The 17,517-nt window shown below is 39.2% G+C and overlaps 1 protein-coding gene across 1 annotated transcript in view; it reads right to left on the minus strand.

Moving 5' to 3' along the window:
* DOCK5 (dedicator of cytokinesis 5) overlaps positions 1-17,517 on the minus strand; it is a 79,642-nt gene that overhangs the window by 25,480 nt on the left and 36,645 nt on the right. The window contains exons 13-29 of the mRNA XM_032204232.1: positions 17,194-17,319; positions 16,542-16,666; positions 15,905-16,003; positions 15,699-15,771; positions 14,717-14,820; positions 13,855-14,047; positions 12,714-12,811; positions 11,698-11,787; positions 10,754-10,854; positions 9,493-9,627; positions 8,424-8,535; positions 7,154-7,224; positions 6,116-6,222; positions 5,552-5,688; positions 4,775-4,870; positions 3,757-3,855; positions 758-852 (exon numbers count right to left, since the gene is read on the minus strand). Coding sequence (XP_032060123.1) covers positions 758-852; positions 3,757-3,855; positions 4,775-4,870; positions 5,552-5,688; positions 6,116-6,222; positions 7,154-7,224; positions 8,424-8,535; positions 9,493-9,627; positions 10,754-10,854; positions 11,698-11,787; positions 12,714-12,811; positions 13,855-14,047; positions 14,717-14,820; positions 15,699-15,771; positions 15,905-16,003; positions 16,542-16,666; positions 17,194-17,319 — 1,861 coding nt within the window. The remainder of the gene's footprint in view (positions 1-757; positions 853-3,756; positions 3,856-4,774; positions 4,871-5,551; positions 5,689-6,115; positions 6,223-7,153; positions 7,225-8,423; positions 8,536-9,492; positions 9,628-10,753; positions 10,855-11,697; positions 11,788-12,713; positions 12,812-13,854; positions 14,048-14,716; positions 14,821-15,698; positions 15,772-15,904; positions 16,004-16,541; positions 16,667-17,193; positions 17,320-17,517) is intronic.

Raw genomic sequence — 17,517 nt, forward strand, 5'->3', positions numbered from 1 at the left:
AAAAAAAAACAAAAAACACAAACAAACAAAAGAACAAAACAAAAAAACAACACTGCAGTTCGGGGTTTATGATGTAAGCTCAGGAAACAAGAACAGATGCTCCCAAATGAGATTTGGGACAGTAAAGGGACATTCAGGAAAAGTCATTCTCCTGTTTCTATGCAAAAGAAACCTTGACTGGAAGCAGATGATAAAAAAAATAAACAAACATATTTTAAGTCAGTCTCTGTGAGCACGCAGCGTTGTTCCACACAGCAGCTCCTCCTAAATTTAGCCCATTCCTACCACCACAGCATTCAAATAACTTGCCACTTCCATGTCCTTCTCCATTAATGCACCCGTATGACAACTCTACATCAGAGGACAGAAACGAACCTGGGTAATTCTAGTTCACAGGCCAGCACGCTTTCATCCACTACACATTTATGTCTGTGAGTTGATTCCCTCTGATTTGAAACCAAAAGGGCTTCCCTGATTTATCTTGCACACTCCAACAGACAAATAAATAACAGTTGGAAGAAAACATGGTTTTGGTTGTGTGCCTTTGGGCAGGAGCAGAAATTTTCATTTCCATCAACAGAAACGGCCAGGTACTAGAATTTACCAAACTCTAACTGAAATTACCCTGAATCTGTAAAAGAAAATAAGCTTATGTAACTCCAGTGATTTGCAAGCCTGCCAGGGTGAACCACCCTCCTTTCCGAGCCAAAAAGACTCCAAAGCAGTAACGAGACTTAAAATAGCAGCAACTATTTACCTGCTCTGCATCATATTCATAACCATCCAGTCAGCTGCATAGACATTTTTTCCTATCAGATCTTTAAACATTATGAACGTTTCCATCAGGAAATCCTGTCAGAAAAAAATAAGAAACACAGGTTGAACAGCATAATCTTTTTATCTGCATGAAAATGTAGGGAAATAAAAGTATTTGGAAGTATTTGCACTATTTGCAATTGCACTGATTAACTACTACATCGATTAGCAATCAATACAGCACACCTCCTAAGAAGGATGTCTTACTGCAGGAACATATTCCAATAACTCAATTATCTCTGACATCTCATCCATTCAGTTTCAGAAGGAGAAATAACTCCACAGAACATGTTGATCTGTTTAATTAAATCTACCTTTACTGTTTCAAATTAAGCTACACTATAAGGAGTTCTGGTGCACAAGATGGATGAAGAACCAAAATCAATATTCAAGCACTTTCCAAATGCCTGAGTGACGACAGCCTAACAGCCCTAGGCAGTACCTTCTACAAAGATGGAAATCTAAAACATATTTTTCACTTCCTCAACTATTTAAGTCTTTTCTAGTTTAGATTAAGAAGTATTTTTACAAAGAGGCAGCAAATACGGCTTCAGACACATGGTTTAGAAAATTATCATAGGAAAGAAACTTCCTGCACGAGTGCCAAACTGCCCCAAACAAAGCTAGCACACCTGAAGACTTTGGCAAGACAAGGTTGAATTGCAGGATAAGAAAAAGAAAAAGAAGAGACAAGTGAAAGAAGGTATCAATAATATTGATCTCTCCATACTGTGGTCTCTACAGATATAAATGCTAACCTTTGAGCATTTAAATAGACTGTTCTCTGCAAAGACAGCACATTAGCATTCAGAAATGAGAGGGATACAAAGAAGGTCACATGAGAAATCACCATCTTACAAAGATCACCAGCAAAAAAAGATCTGTTAAGCTGAACAGCTTGCTCTAAAAAATTGGCAAGCAACACTAATGTGGAAAGAGAAATGGGCATTTGGTGCTGCCTCAGTAAAAATCCTTTAGGCATTATTAAATCAGAGCTTGACCGAAAAGTTTGGACTTGACAAGAGGCACCTTGAAGGTAAAAATTAACTTGTAATGGTGTTAAACCAACCAAGTAATGATGCTATGCCAGGCCTGAAAATACAAAAACTCATAAAAAACAATAAACAATAAAAATAGATAAAAATAATTATTGCAATAAAACAAAATGCAACTTTCTGTTGGTATTAGTAACTCCTACACCACCACAAACATGGGCTTGCTTCTGTTGATTAGGGGATAAGAACTTGATTGTAAATTGGTATTTTGGATTAGTATCTCTTTAAATGATATTCATAGTTTTAATGATTTTACAAACTCACCCTCTTGACATGCCTCTGTGCAGAAGCTGTACACATTCACACATAGGAACATAAAAGAAATAATCTATTTGAGTCAGAAGACGCAGAACTAAAAGGGCAAAGCAAGATACACCTTCAACTTGTAAACTTCAGGCTGAAGCTCAGTTTGCATTACAATAAAGCTTTAAAGCCCCTGCTTAATCTCACCTTGACCGTAAGTAAGGATGGTCTCCTACCAGCTCAACTGCTCTTCAGGAAAGAGAAACATTTCTGAACTGAGGTTCCCTCAACACAAAATTAGTTTCAATTCTGCCTTGAATGCACCTTTGTCTGAAATCCATCAGAGGTGTCTTCCTTGTACTCTTGTTCCTCAGACACAGGATTTCTACACAACCCTGCTGAAAACCTGTTTGCTCCTTCATTTAATGAACACTAGCAATATACCTGAATCTACTTAAGTTTTATTTTCTAATGAGTCCTCCACAAAAAAAAATAAAAATATTTGTATAATATAAAAAACAATTCTAAAACGAGATGCTGAATGATCTCTACAGACTATCCAACTGAGTGGCCCTTTAGATGCAGAAGTGACAGAAACGTGCGTGTCCTGTAGGTGGCTATGTTGCTCAACAGATTGTGAGCGATTCCAACTGCACAGGGAACAAGAGGGATGACCTTACCATCCAAAATGAATTATAAACACTTTCTTGTGGGTTTTGATCTAGCTTGTACATGAAGAACACAACTCCAGGCTCTTCCTCAGCCAGTATTTAAATTAGCAAGCACTTCAAGTTGCAAAACTAGGAGCACTAGGACAGAAAACTAGAACAGCTGCTGTGTCATGCTTCAGAGATGTCCATAAATACTGGGTTTGGTTCTGAATTTTTCTAGGACAGTTTGGGGACAAATCTGGACAGGACAGTTTGTTCTAAGTGCCTCAAAAGAAAAAAAAAAAAGAAAAAAAAAAGCCTAATGTTCCACTTGGTTTTACTTTGAAAGTCTTTGAGAACATGAATTGTACACAGTTTTTAACATGGAGAGAACTATGTGCATTGCTGTCCACTAAAGGAAGCAAAGCATTTTGGATTGGATGGGAATTCAGTATTTGGGTTTTGGCTATTATCCCATAAGACTTCATTAATAGATGTCTTTCCTGTTTTAAGAAATTAATATAGATGTATGTTCAAATTTGATATCTTTTCTTTGCTTTAAATACATTTTAAAGCTTTCCAATCTCTTAATTGAAATGGGGATGAACCAGAAAGAAGGAGATAAAGAGAACACGACCACTAAGAGACACAGGGAGAGCATGGAGGAAGGGGAACGCTTATCCGTTTCATCTACATTCACTCTTTTGGTTCCAGACCTTTTACTTGCACAGACTTCATCAGTCATTAAACATTTTAACTCATGCTACAAATGCTAATCTCAGGCTCCACAGAGTCAGCAACATCCACTGTCCATACCCAGCAGGGGTGATGCAAATATATCCCCAGTGGCTGCGGCATTAGGTACACATAAGTAATTGCTGATGAATGCAGTATAATCAGTCCAAACTGAATACAGTAACTTGAAATGACCTTTCAGAAGCAGAAAATAATTCTTTATGGACTGAGATAATCCCCCAGCCAGGCTGACTTACAATAATGTCCTGCCTGGTTTTGAAAGTATTGATATAATGGTTGTAATGGAAATCATCCATCTGCCTCAGGATAGCTGTCATGCAGGCCACAAAAATACCCTAGAATATGAAAAACAAGACATACTGTTATTTTTCTGTATTAAGCAACATAAGCTCGAAGTGTGACATGTGCCTTCAGGTTCCATCTAATCAAGTATTACCAATCACAATCATGCTGATCTATGTCCTGACATCGTTCTGTGTGACTGTTTTCTCCTCTACCCCCCAAACCAGTTAAGACTTCCTAAATGTCAAGTCTGAGGTCTGGGTCTATCTGTTTCCCCAGAGATCAGTTTGCAAGAAAAACATACCCTCCAAACAGCAGAATAAAAGAATATATGAATGTATATAATTTTATACATATATAAATATTATATATATGGAAATATATAAGACACTACATTTTTAAGATTTAACATGTACAACTATATAGTTCTCACGTGTGACATGTTGGTAATAGCAATGACTTGATTTTAGAGCTGTTAAAAATAACTGCTATCCATGCTCAGCCCCTTAATTTTCCATCTTTCTATACACTAAGTACAGTGCAAATTAGAATATATAAACTTTCATACACCTTCTAAGATGCCACAGAGTAGTCAGCATTGACAATCAGGGCTGTCTGGTCCTTCAGCATTTAATCCTATTCAGTGAAGGTGGCAAAATAACATTTTCTTCTCAGCAGAGATTCTCTGTGTTTTAGAAATGGGATGAAACCAAATTCTCTGTGCACAGGGGCCCAAAGGAACTTGAAATCACAGCCACCTGTGACTCAGTTAAAATTGCTGTTAGAATAGAACAATTTGTATCCTAATACCAGCTCCCAGAAAGCCACCCAAAGCCATGTTGTAGTGGCACAGAAGTGCCGCAGGAAGTGGAAAGATGATTTCATAAACCACTCCACACACTGAAATCTCCCAGGAGAACTGCACTCTAACAAAGGGTAAGGTAGTAAGGGAAGCAAGTAAACGACTCTCACAATGTGTGGAGACTGCCTGCTCATTCCAATCACCGTGCGGTTTATTCTCCGTAGCAGGCGTTCCATGATCAGCTGGATGTGGACAGCAGTAGGTCCCTGGGGGATTTAATAAAGAAAATTTGAGACAATTCTTGATGCATTCTGTTCTACAGAGAGCTCCTTGAGTGGGAGGACTGCCCTGACAGTGCTTAATTGTTATCTGAAGATGCAAAGAGACGACTTACTACACAACAGCAGTTGATTCAACTACTGCAGGTAGATACTTGGTGAAGAGGTGGCAAAATTCATTTGTACCAGTTTCACTTGTTCATGCTGGCATAACTAAACTGAACCAGGCAATGTGATTTGATATTTGTTCCCTGAACAATTCTTCAGTTCAAATTATTCTTTCCAAGGCACCTTGGAATCAATTTTCATGACTAATGTGGCAAATAACTGTACTCCCCTAACTGAATAATGTCCGTGGCCCTTCCTTCAACCAGAAACCCAATACTTAGATGGCTTGCTCCACATAATTCAACAAGTCACCAGAGTAGCTGGGAATAACATTTTGGTTCCTAGAAGGGAAAGACATTTTTCTTTGTACTATAGTGACAGCCACCAATTCAATCTTTGCATAGCCCCTTTTCATTCAAACGCAGCTACTTTATGTCCAAAGAGACAGAGAAAAAAATACAGAGCAATACAACGTAAGTCGAGAACAGTCCTTTGTCCTAACTTTAAAAAAATAAAAAAGTACTAATCTTAATTTGCACCCTTGACAGTTCACAAACTCACCACATCTTTCCGATCCAGAACTTCCAGAACGCTGCTGAGGAGCTGTGAGGAGGCCTCATGGTCAGGCTTGTTTGAATTGTCATCCAGTTGGCCACTTAGCTGGTCTATCAGTAGAGGCAGGAGAGCATCTCTGCATTCTGAAAATGAAACAGCACCATATCTTGCTCTCAAAGTCCTTCAGCATTCAGTATATAGGTACCACACTGTAGCTTTCTGCTCTTAACTTAATCTTGGACACAAAAACATATACCTAAATCCACTTGAGTTACCACTCAGACTAAGAGAGACAAATAACCTGTAATGATATGCATTACACCAAGCAGATCATTCTCCTCTTGTCCCTTTCTAGATTAACATACTCAATCAGGATCCTACTTTTGTAACAACAACAAAGTTTCAGATGTTCATTTTAAGAGACACTATGGCAAGGAATATTTCTAAAGACAGATATAGTTGTAGACTACCACTGATGGATGATTTAAATGACACAAACTTGAAAGACATTTTTGTTGGGAAAGGTACATGGCTCCATGGAGAAACCAGAGGTTTCAATGCACTACTTACCAAACTGTTTAAACAGATCACTCTCGACTATCTTGGTCATGCAGTTTAGCTTCTGTCGAACTAACTGGTTGTCAGGAATACTTTGGATAAACTTGCTGAAGAGGACACTAGCGTGCAAACCACAAAGTAAGCAGATGGTCAGCATTTTCACCCAATGTGATTCCACCTACCCTTACACTGTCTTGCACCTGGGCAAGTCAAGCAGCTGTCACCGTGTTGACATGTCACCTGCAGCAGTCTCCAGGTAAATTACTACCGAGCTTTAACTTAACTCATTTTCTAGAAAGGTAGCACAGGGCTCTCAGTCAAACTGAACGGGGTTAAGCCTCTCGATAAGAAGCTTGCATCCCAAGATACAATAGATATATGCCACAAAAGCTTATAAATAGGAATACCACATGCCCTTCATTGCCAGCATAAAATAATCATACAAAATGAAAGCATAATTTTGCACTGCTGAAGCCTGAGACACTGTTATATACAACAGCAAGAGCATATTCTTCCAGATGCCCCTTTCATCAACAGTGATGACTCATTTTAATCTTAGACTCCATTAAATTAAATCCCATGTACATTTGCTGTCTGTCTACTGTTTACGAGCAAATTATTAGTGTCAGAACAAGAAGGCATGAAAGGGAGGTTCTGGGTAAAGCTATGAATATTGAAGAACAGAAATCCACAGTGTTGTGAATTTCTTGAATAAATATAACTTTTGTTTTCTGTTTTGTCACATATTCCATTCTACCTCAGAAGCATTCATTAAAACTTGGTGGGAACTTGCATGGCATTTCCTCACATGGTTCTCCAGTCCTCAAATTTTGGTTTCAAACAAAAGTTCCTAAGAAAGAACAGTTGAACCGCGTAGAATCCTTTGAACTAAACTGACTTCCTCTAAAGCCCTGCAAGGAGCTTCCTAAAAAATCATGCAGTATGTGCATTATCACATCATAGTCACAGCTGCTGTTTTTAGGAACGTTTCCCAAATTTTCCCAATAGATGAATTGAGTTTGGAGGACACACAAACTTAGTAATGGTTACCTGAGCTCAACAGGGTCAAATACTAGTTTGACATCATTTATGATGCTTGGCAAATACTTTAAAGCTGCACCCTGCAAGAAAAAAATAAAATAAAATAAAGACAAAGCACACATAGAGACTGAGTTAGATTAAGTTAGATTAGCTCGTTCATTCTGAAAGCCAGTTCATTCACAACCTCAACAATGCCCATGGTTCACATGGCAAATCTAGTTTTGGCAAGAGCAAATATATGGACACCTGCAGAGAACTGGCTTAAGATCAAATTAATGCACCCAAAGAGCCTCCAGCAACCACACATCTGCAGTGCAGAGCAGAAAAGGTAAAGGAGGAAGGATCTGTAGCCAAGTTGTACAGTTTTTGCAAACATCCTGCAGCTTCAGGGATTAAGCTCCTCATAGTCTGACATGAAAAGCACTACATAAATAGACTCAGTGTTCTCTTTACTTTAGCATGTCCACATAGACAGGAATACATTATCTAGGTCCCAGTATGGCATTTATAGGTGTAGCATTCAGGCACCTGGGTGCAACTGCAACTAAAGGTCTCTCGGTGAAGTTCCATGGCTGCTGCCAGCTCTAACTCTGGTTACACAAGAATCAAAGTTGGGATTCAAATGACTGAAATGCTAATTACAAGTTTAGAATCAATCTTTCCTTTGAGCAGAGAAAGGCATGTTGGTTAGAAGGACTGTGAAGAAAAGAATCTAAAGACCTCACCACCTTCAGCAATTTAGCCAGCCTCATCACGTGGCTGCTCTGCTCCTTCTAAGAGCCCAAATGCAAGGTTCATAATCCAGTTGATACCAGAAAATCAAGCAAGTATAAGATCTAAGATATGTTTAGGAACCGCCTGCTTTTTCAGCACTTTCATTCCCAGTATATGTTGATTTTTGCAGTGATCTAGCATTTCCATCTCCGTTACTCACAACCTCAGTGTTACTGGTTGAAGTGTCTTCCACACTGTACTATATTCTATCTTGGTTACTTGTTATTTTTCATCCTAGCAGTTGCTGCAGGGTTTTCAGCAGCAAAGCCAGTTTTTGAATGTACAGAAAGCTCCCATCTTTATCTGATAAACTTTGCAGTTTAGATATTCCTTTAGATATTCCTTTTCTTACATTTCATTCACTAAAACGGACATTCAGAGGATTCTGGTGTGACTCATCTGAATGGGTTTATGCAGCTCAAAGCTTGTCCCTTCTTTTGCCTTCCCCCAGTTGTATCAGATGATCTCATAGAAGATAATACCTCTCCTTGCAAATCATGCATACCTTAATCTTGACAGCCTCCTCTAAAGGACGGTCCATGAGGACGTTGAAGGAGAGGAACAGCTTGCGTATCGCATCATTAAATTCATCCCCTTCTTCACTTTTCCCATAAAATCTACAAAAAACAGAAAGAGCTAGTTACATACATAAATCTAGGCTAATAGTGTCACAGTGTTTGAAATATAATTTTATCCTTTGGAAGAATCTCTCACATCAATCTCCTTCCACAAAAAAATGAGTGCAAAAATGGCACTGAGGATTCTGCAGTTACTACAGTAGTAATTTCCTGATTAAACTTGTTACAAGGGAAAAGCTGTATTTTTCTAACTGCCATTGCCTCACAATTTGTTTGGGTTCCAAGAATCAAGTAGCTCATTTCTGTCTTAAACAAAAAGACTTTCAACACAGCCTACAAATCCTATTGATGACAACCAAATCAGAAAAGAATCCAGTTTATTCTCTGTTAATTGTGCCACAATGAACAAGAGAAAAGGATTCCAAACCTTCACTGTAAATTCCTCAAAATATATTTTAAGACTATGGTAAAACCACTACCATTGACTATATCCTACACAATGCGTAGTCATCAATCACCTCACCTCCTAAGCAAAAATCAAGGAAAATGTGAAAAGCCACTGCATGCAACATGTGTACCTCTTTTTTTAAAATGGAATCTGTGCAGGGCTTTCTCTGACACCACTAAATTATTTTTGCATAGTATACATAACACATCTTGAAGAGTCCTTCAAAATGCAGAAGCTTCTTAAAATGAGGAAGTCATTCCATGCTTCTTTTTTTAAAAATTAAATAATAGGTTCTTTTCAAGTAGTACCATACGCTGCCTTTAGCATGGTATAGACAACTACAAGGAATACCCTCTTCAAATTATTTCAATTTTTACTGAACTTATTTTTTTTTGAGCTGTAGACGAAGTGTAGAAAGACACTCTTCTTTATGACTCAAGGTTTACAGCTCCTGAGGACATGCTGAAGAATATCCTCTCCAGTGGTATTAACTGGAAGCCCTGGCTTACAAAAGGGACGTAATAAAGATGGCAATGACAAAGCCTCACCTCAGGTACAATATTCGCGACTGAACGATGAACCGGAATAGGTACTTCAAGGCTTTCAGAGCAGCAAACAGCAATTCTGTCTTGCTGGAGTCATCGGCATTTCCCACATAGCAGTTCAGTACTTTAGTGAGTTTCCTTTGGAAAAGCAAAAAGGGGAATAAAGACACAGTTAAGTATTTGTGTATGCCCAGCATCCTTATTCCGCAGAGGAACTATAATTAACAATTACATAACAAACAGCAGTTCCTCTTCACAGCCTATTTTCTACTGAAGCTTTTGGCTCCTTGGGGTGCCAGATTTTTACAACCAGTTCGTGAATTTTCAGTAAACTAGCCTGAACCGTGGCTGCCAAGTTTGCCTCCAAATTCCAGCTCCTTGACTTGTTCCTTTTTCCCTACAAGGAAGGGTTCAGGAATCTGGAAAACCCATTACTACTTAAATTGCTTTAACCTAAGCAAATGACAGCCTACCAGAGTGCAATCAGCATGTTTAAGCGCCATAACAACATTTAGCCCTTCCTTCTCTGAAGCCTGTGGCCACCTCAACCTGCCTGGCTGCAGGCAGACAGTGGGGGCAAACACCTTTATTATCTCTACCACCATCAACCACAAAGTCACTCGCATCATTTCAGCTGTGCGGTTCTGCTTCTGCTCCCTATGACCCCATTCAAACATACCACTAAGTTTGCAGCAGAGAATACACAGAATATGTCAAACTGTCTTCTGCTCAAAGTACTTTGGGGGGGATTGCAAGGACCAGAGCAGACAACGGCAAAACAAAGCAGTTCCATCAAGCAGCAATACCTTTTAGACCAGATTTCTGATGAATTTGTATTCCTTGATCAAATTTTCCCTCCCTACAACGACTTACAATATCTTCCATACACACTGACTGCATTAAACCTGGTTTTGATAGTAAAGCAGGCTGCAAAACACAAAGACCCTTTGAAAACGCACACAAAATAATAAAAATAAAAATAGACAGAGGACTAGAGGTCAAAAAGGAGTCTGAATCACATGTCCTGATGCAGTGTTTTCCATGATAGTAATGTCTTTCCCCTGCAGAAAAAATCTGATAATAGGAACTTTTTACAAGGTAGAAGGGCAATTACAGAGTTTCTTTCTCTCCTGAAAGCAGAGAATAGGGACAAACCCAGTCATCTGGTCTATGCTACTTTGATCACATTAGTGTCATTTACTGAAAGGATCCGAGAGATGCTGCCTGAGTGACAGCCTGTGGGTCTGTGGTTACCAATACTTACACGTATGCCAGAGTTGCACTGAAGTGCTTGTAAATGTAAGTTTCAAGTACAGGGTTGAAATGCTGGAACTTGATGTCTCCGATTAAAGAAATAATAAATACCTGCCAAAAATTCAAAAGGAGACAGATGTACAGAGCTCCACCACCTTTAACTACCTGCATCACAACTTAGTCTCTAATCACATCATTTATTTTATTTGATCATAGTTTTTGTTTTTCAAATAACATTAATACTACACATCACATTGTTCACTTTCTGACTAAATAGTGGTATGTGTGTGTGTGACTACATCATTTCTCAGAGGGAAGGCAGGGCACATCAGCATTTAGATAGGAAATCTTAGGGCTAAGGGCAGGTACTCTGTGAAGCTGTCATGCTATGACACTGTCAGAGTGTAGAAATAGGCACAGAGCTGCTGAAGGCTGTTTTTCAAAGCTAAGAAATGATTCTTTGCAGGCTGGAACTTCTCAGTCCTGCTACTACAATGGCATGTTAGAGCTAGGACATTCTGTCCCCATTTAGTCACTAGCCCCAACCAATGTCAGCTGGATACATCTGGCTTCACTTTTCTTCCTGAACTGTCAACTTGTTGATCAGCACTGAGTACACAAGTTTGTTACTGCACACCAAAGCCACTGCCTTTCACACTCACATGAAACAGCCTCTCCAAATATCCTGAAACTTCCTGTCAAGTCTTTTACTCATTTATTACAACCCTTCTATAAAGTTTCATAACAAAATTCATCCTTAATGCATTAAGCACTGGGTTAGGATTTAGGGTGCGCAGCCTCTATTCCACCACTGTGACTCCGAACAAGTCACTTCACTTTTAAGCTCTTTGGAGTGAAATACCAATCGTCCACCCAAGGGAGGAATCATGAATAGACTGAAAATGTGGCCAGAAAACAAACATACAAAATTCACCAAAAAAAAAAGTCACTCACCAGTGCATCAAACACAAGGAAGTCATAGGTTTCATTTTCTGACATTTCCATCATTATGTTGAAAAGTGCATCAAGGGTGTCTTGCAAAAACTATAGGAACAAATAGTAAAAGGTTAAGAAAAGAGTATTACTTTTGTAACCCTGCACAGGAGTCTGTTCTTTCGGATCATTTTTCCCTTTCCAGCCTAGCTCAGTTGAACTGTAAAAATTGTACACAAAAGAACACTGAAAAAGGGATCTTAGTCCTGTGTTCATTCACATGCTGTTTGTGATGATCATGCTATTACCCTACTAGGAGGAGAAAGGGGGATTTTTCTTATCAGCTTTGATTGTCCCCACTTTCTTTTCTGTTCTCCTGCCTTTTTATCTAGCCTGTCATGCAAGAGCAAAGGTCCATGCTGCTGAATACAGCTTGCACTGGGCCAAATCCATGTAGCTGCACTTTGCACTGGGCCAAATCAACCCCAATTACAAAATGTACAGCGTATAGAGACTGGTTTGCAATGACACAGCACTTACTTTAGTTGCTCAGCAATTAAAACAGTTAAAGCCATGACCTTGCATAATCCCAAAAGATCCACACTGAGAACCACAGGAAACATCACCTCCTAACTCCCTCAGAAGGTCATTTTCTCTGGTGCTTCCCCACCTGTTACCCACTCTGACCAGAGGGTCTTTGAGCCTTTTCTGCATTCTGTTCCTAGATCCACAGCAGGTCCCTATTCACAAAGGAGGAGCAGAGCCACTATAGGAAGTTAACAGCTAGGCTACTGGAAATTAACAGCTAGGCTTTGCATGTATCTTCTCTTTTGCAACATTACATGGGAAAAGAAAGTCACCACCATCTCCTTGATTCTCTTAACATTTAGCTTCTGTAATTCTGCTGAATTCCACTAATGAGAGCTCTTGGGAGAAAGAATACATTTTTGTTCTGCTGTTACTCAGCAGCTGGAAAAAACAACTATCTAAGCACATAGAGAGAGCTTTTGGATGCAATGCAATATACCTTTGCATACCTTTACAATTTCTCCTCCTTCCACTTCCATGAGCTTCCTTAGGTTGTGGGCTATGTTCTGAGAATTGGAACGCCAGTTCAACAAACCCAGGAGGTCAACTAGCAAGGGCAAAACATCAGCAATTAGAAACAGATTACAACAACACAGCTGACTTACTGGCTGCAGAACAATACAGAAAAAGTACTAGAGGTTATTTTTAGAATCAGCTTACAAGGAAAACTCACACTGACATTCAGAACATTACCTTGAGGTGGCTCTTCTGTCTTGGCAAGAGAGTTCATTTTGCTATTAATGGAAAACCTTGGTGTAATTTGATAACATTTGGCAAACAAATCTGCAGGCTTCTCATTCACTCAAGAGAAGATCCATCAAGCTAGGACATTTATTAGAGTGTGCGACTTTTCTTGCTAATGCTCTGTGTTTGCTCTAGAGCAACAACTAGACAATGAAATTCAGATTCGGCCCTCTTGCACACGGATGGATCAGTACAGCATTTAGCTTAAGCAAACTGGCGTGGCTCACGAGAACAGCTCATGCCCATCTCCCAGCAGCTGCAAGTGTACACCTCGATGGAGTCACAGTTGGTGTCTTTTCACGTCTCCTTCCCAAAGTCAGCGAGTATATTATACCAAGAGCCCTCCCTAACTGTACTAGCTTCCTTAACTCATTTAAATCTCACAACATGTACCAGCACGTACTGTATTGATCCACATATATGCAACAACCTTTATTTTGCCTACTTTGCATAACAGCATGCTGAAGAGACTAGTTTTAATGGCTACATTTTTGACAAACAATAGAAAAAAGATAATTAACCTTTAACAAAGAATTCTGAACGCACGTTTACACTGTCACTAACAGGTACTATTTCTATACATGCTGACAAACCCACTAGATTTAACCTTGGTAATTTAGATAAAATATCCATGTGATATGATCACTAGGGACTGCAAAAACATTTCTGTAGTTTGTATGGGCAATACTGATGCTGGGACTGAGCTGTCATTGATGTATGAAGCAGCAAGACTGAAAGTAAAACAGTATGCTCATATGTGCTGCAACACCAAAAAATCTGCAGAAATTACCTTCTTTATTTCAAATATAAAGCATGTATTAGTATCCCAGTGGTGTCAAGACCTACCATTCTGGGTGAGTTTGGTGGAGCAGATCAAAGTGGCAATCTGGAAGCTGTCTTTCGTGCTATCTTTAGTGGGTGTGAAGTTGGCTAGATGGTGCAGATTTTTCCCCGAAGGGGCCTCCTTCTCCTCCATCTCCATTTTTGTACAAGGAAGGGTTAAATAGCATTTAGCATCTTCCATTTTCTTGTTATCACCCTGTTGGTTGACCACAAGAATGAAATGGGTTATCTCACACACTAAGAACACCTCATCTGACCTCTTTCTCATCTGCAGACACCGTACCACCACACACCCCTCAACACAGTGACAGCCACAGGAGGCTCTAAGCATTTTTTCATGCCTGTAGTTCACTTACATTGTTTGGGCTTCTAACTTTAAGGAACAGAAGCTGCCCATACACTGCCAGTGAGCTAAGCTCATTCTGAGTGACACAAACCACAGAATTTATGAGGTACACCCCCCGCACACACTTTGTAGATTTCTATAGCAGTGCATTAGCTTTTTCCTTTTACTGGGATTAAAGGCACCAGGACCCTCTTCCTGTCACACACTGATCTTCTAAGGCAGGTGTTCACGAGGCCTGTTTACTGCATGCTGTCTAACTGAATGATGTTAGAGGAAAGACACTATTTACAGTTACATACTAGGATGCACCAGATTTGGAGTTAGAAAACTGAGCAGTGAAAGCAGAGCTGGTGGTACCTTACAAAAAAAGGTTACTGTCCTATTACTCTGGAAGAGGTTGTTAAAAATCTCTGCAATAATACAACACTGTTTACACTGCTAAGAAAAAAAAATATATCAGCCAGCAGAGTTGTTTTGATTAGTTAAACAGAAGTTAAGGAGTGCAAATACCCAAGCTACCTTATAAACAATCAAGTTGTGTTTGCCATCCTGGAGTGTTGTTCCATCTGCATTCATCAACTTCACAAAGCCCATGCCAAATGCTCTCTCAGACTTATCCCTAGCTGTAAACAGAAAAAAAAAATCTTTATTAGTAATTATCTTATTTACGTCCATACTGTCCATAGTGCAGCTGGGTAACTACAGCAGCTTCTTTATTTAATAACATCACATGATAATGCAATGGCAGCAGCATACTTGGTGACCCACAGCAGAAAGAGCTCTCTTCCCTTCCCTTAAGCAGGTATCTGGAATTACCCAGAAAAAAAACTTCCTCTCTGAAGCTTCTCTCTCCGCACAGTTTCAGTGGCTACTTGTCCTGCTGGTTGGACGTATATAATTGTACACAAAAATTTTGATTAGGATTTTGCAAATCTACCTGTAAGCTATGGGCATGAAAGTGCGTCACTCCATCTTCCAAGTGCCTTAAAAGCCTTTTTTCCTTAGTCTTTCAAGGGATCAGTCTAACATTATTGATCTGTTTTCACAGCGTTATGAAGAAGTCTGAAGAAGTCTCCTGGCTCTAAACTTTCTCATTTACCTTTCATTTGCTTAATTAAGTTACCAGAAATCTTTCTATAAGAAGATCATTAGAGTCCTACCAAATCTTGCACTGAATTTTGTGAAGGACTTAAAAGAAATTAAAAACAAACCAAAAAACACCATACATTGAGAAGCCAAGTACCAACAAGCATTGACAACTGTCTTCTAAGGAGGGTCATTGCTCCCTATCTCATACAAATTTTAGACCAGAACCAGCCCCAAACCCTTTCCTAAGGCTGTGAAGTATCAGGTTTCTTTGTTTGTTTTGGTTTTGCTTCCAATAAAATCCACAGCCCTGGAAATAAGTAGAAATGCAAGTGTTACACCTTTAGTGGATACTCAAAATCTCAACATGAGCAGCTGAAGTACAATACTTCTGTCAGTCTTTTCTGATACTCACATTCCTGTGACGACCGATGACGAAAAGTGAATCTTAAATGGCAACGACTGACTTCCTCTATTGCAATGGACACCTGCACATGATAATACAAAGAAAAAAATGCAGCACCAGTATTCTGTCTCTCCAGAGAGATTATGATGCACCTACTAATGTTAAGCTAGTTCCTTTTCTACACAATAGAGCAAGACTAAATTGCACACACTTACCTTTACAGTTTCATACCAGCAAGGTTGTTTGACTTGATAATAAACAACAGACTTATATTCAGAGACACCTTCATAACCAGCACCAGGATGGATAGCTTTCTTTGGACAAAAAGACAAAGGGTATGGGGAAAAAAAAAAAAAAGAAAAGGTAAGGTCTAGAATGAAAGAAAGAAGTATCTTAGGTTGGAATTTTTCAAAGCACGTAGCTTGCAGAGTTGCTCAAAGTCTATGCTTCATGATCAAGGAAACCATGTCACCATTTTGGGTGGTAAGGCACTGGAACAGGTTGCCCAGAGAAGTTGTGGACGCCTCATCCCTGGAGGTGTTAAAGACCAGGTCAGATGAGGCCCTGTGCAACCTGGTCTAGTGGGTGGCATCCTTGCCTACGGCAGGGGTTTGGAACTAGATATGTTGAAGGTTCCTTCCAACCCAAGTCATTCTATGATTCTTTTTTTACTCACTTCTGTTATTAATGTTAAAAAAAAAATAGTGACTTCAAATTTAGTCACCTATAATATCTCTTGTTCATTATCATACAGTTCTTGCATACAGTTGAATAATAAATAAGGTCCTGGCCAGCAGAGCTATCATCTATCAAACTGAGCAGCCTCGATATATCTCACAACGGCCATCATACCTCTTGGAGATTGCCATCTTCATCATGTACTGACATGGTGACTTCTACGTTCTTGGGAGTCTTCTTCTTGCCTTTGTCAAACTCTCCTTGTACCAGGGTGACATAGATATCATTTCGAACATCACCTAAAATTCATGGCACTAAATGAGTTCTTTTCATTGCATGGACAATTGTAGAAGCCAACATCCTAGGGTACCACAACATCCTTTTCTTCTTCATAGCCTTTGCTGATACCAGTTAACTGATAGCATTCAACATCACATCATTGCAGCATCATTGCATCTTCACCTCGAGTAATACCATGTCTTCATGTAACAATTTTTAATGCTGTGAGCTCTATCCATTTAGACCAGTGAGATCTAAATCCATTTTGAATGGATTAAATAAAGTAGGGTCAAAACTTTATGCAAAAAAAAAATAATATTTTTGTCTAAACAGATATTTTCCTCCAGAGTACAAATGCTACCATTTTTCATTTGCTTCTCAAAGGAAGATTTTTCACAAAAAAAAATAAGAGATCAGCTTGAAATTTCATGAAAAGTGAAAAACAATTGTTTTTAAGCTAGTTTTATAATAAATCTGTTCATAGCATGAATTCCAGAATTTCACGCCTCTTCTACCCCACAGAAGTATGGAAGCCCGTGGGACCTACCAGGCAGAATTATCTCAGGGAATCCCATTTTGCGAGCCACAGCAGTTGATCTGTCTACAAGGTGGGAAAAATCCTTCTGAACCTGTGCTAGATCGCCAGGAAGCAGTTTCAGGGAGACCCAAAGACCTAAGATAAGAAGGGTAATGTTTACCTTACTGAAAAAAAAAAATAGTATGAAAACATGAAACTATGCTTCTTGTTCTTGAATATGAACATGAAACATGAAAACGCACGAGTAAGTAAAAGCCAGATACACAAGCAACTGCAGGAGAATCCAGAAGAAAGCATTTGGAATAAGCAATGAGCCATGTTCACTTCCAAATA

The sequence above is a fragment of the Aythya fuligula genome, chromosome 27 (assembly GCF_009819795.1).
Source record: "Aythya fuligula isolate bAytFul2 chromosome 27, bAytFul2.pri, whole genome shotgun sequence".
In the NCBI taxonomy this organism is placed as follows: domain Eukaryota; kingdom Metazoa; phylum Chordata; class Aves; order Anseriformes; family Anatidae; genus Aythya; species Aythya fuligula.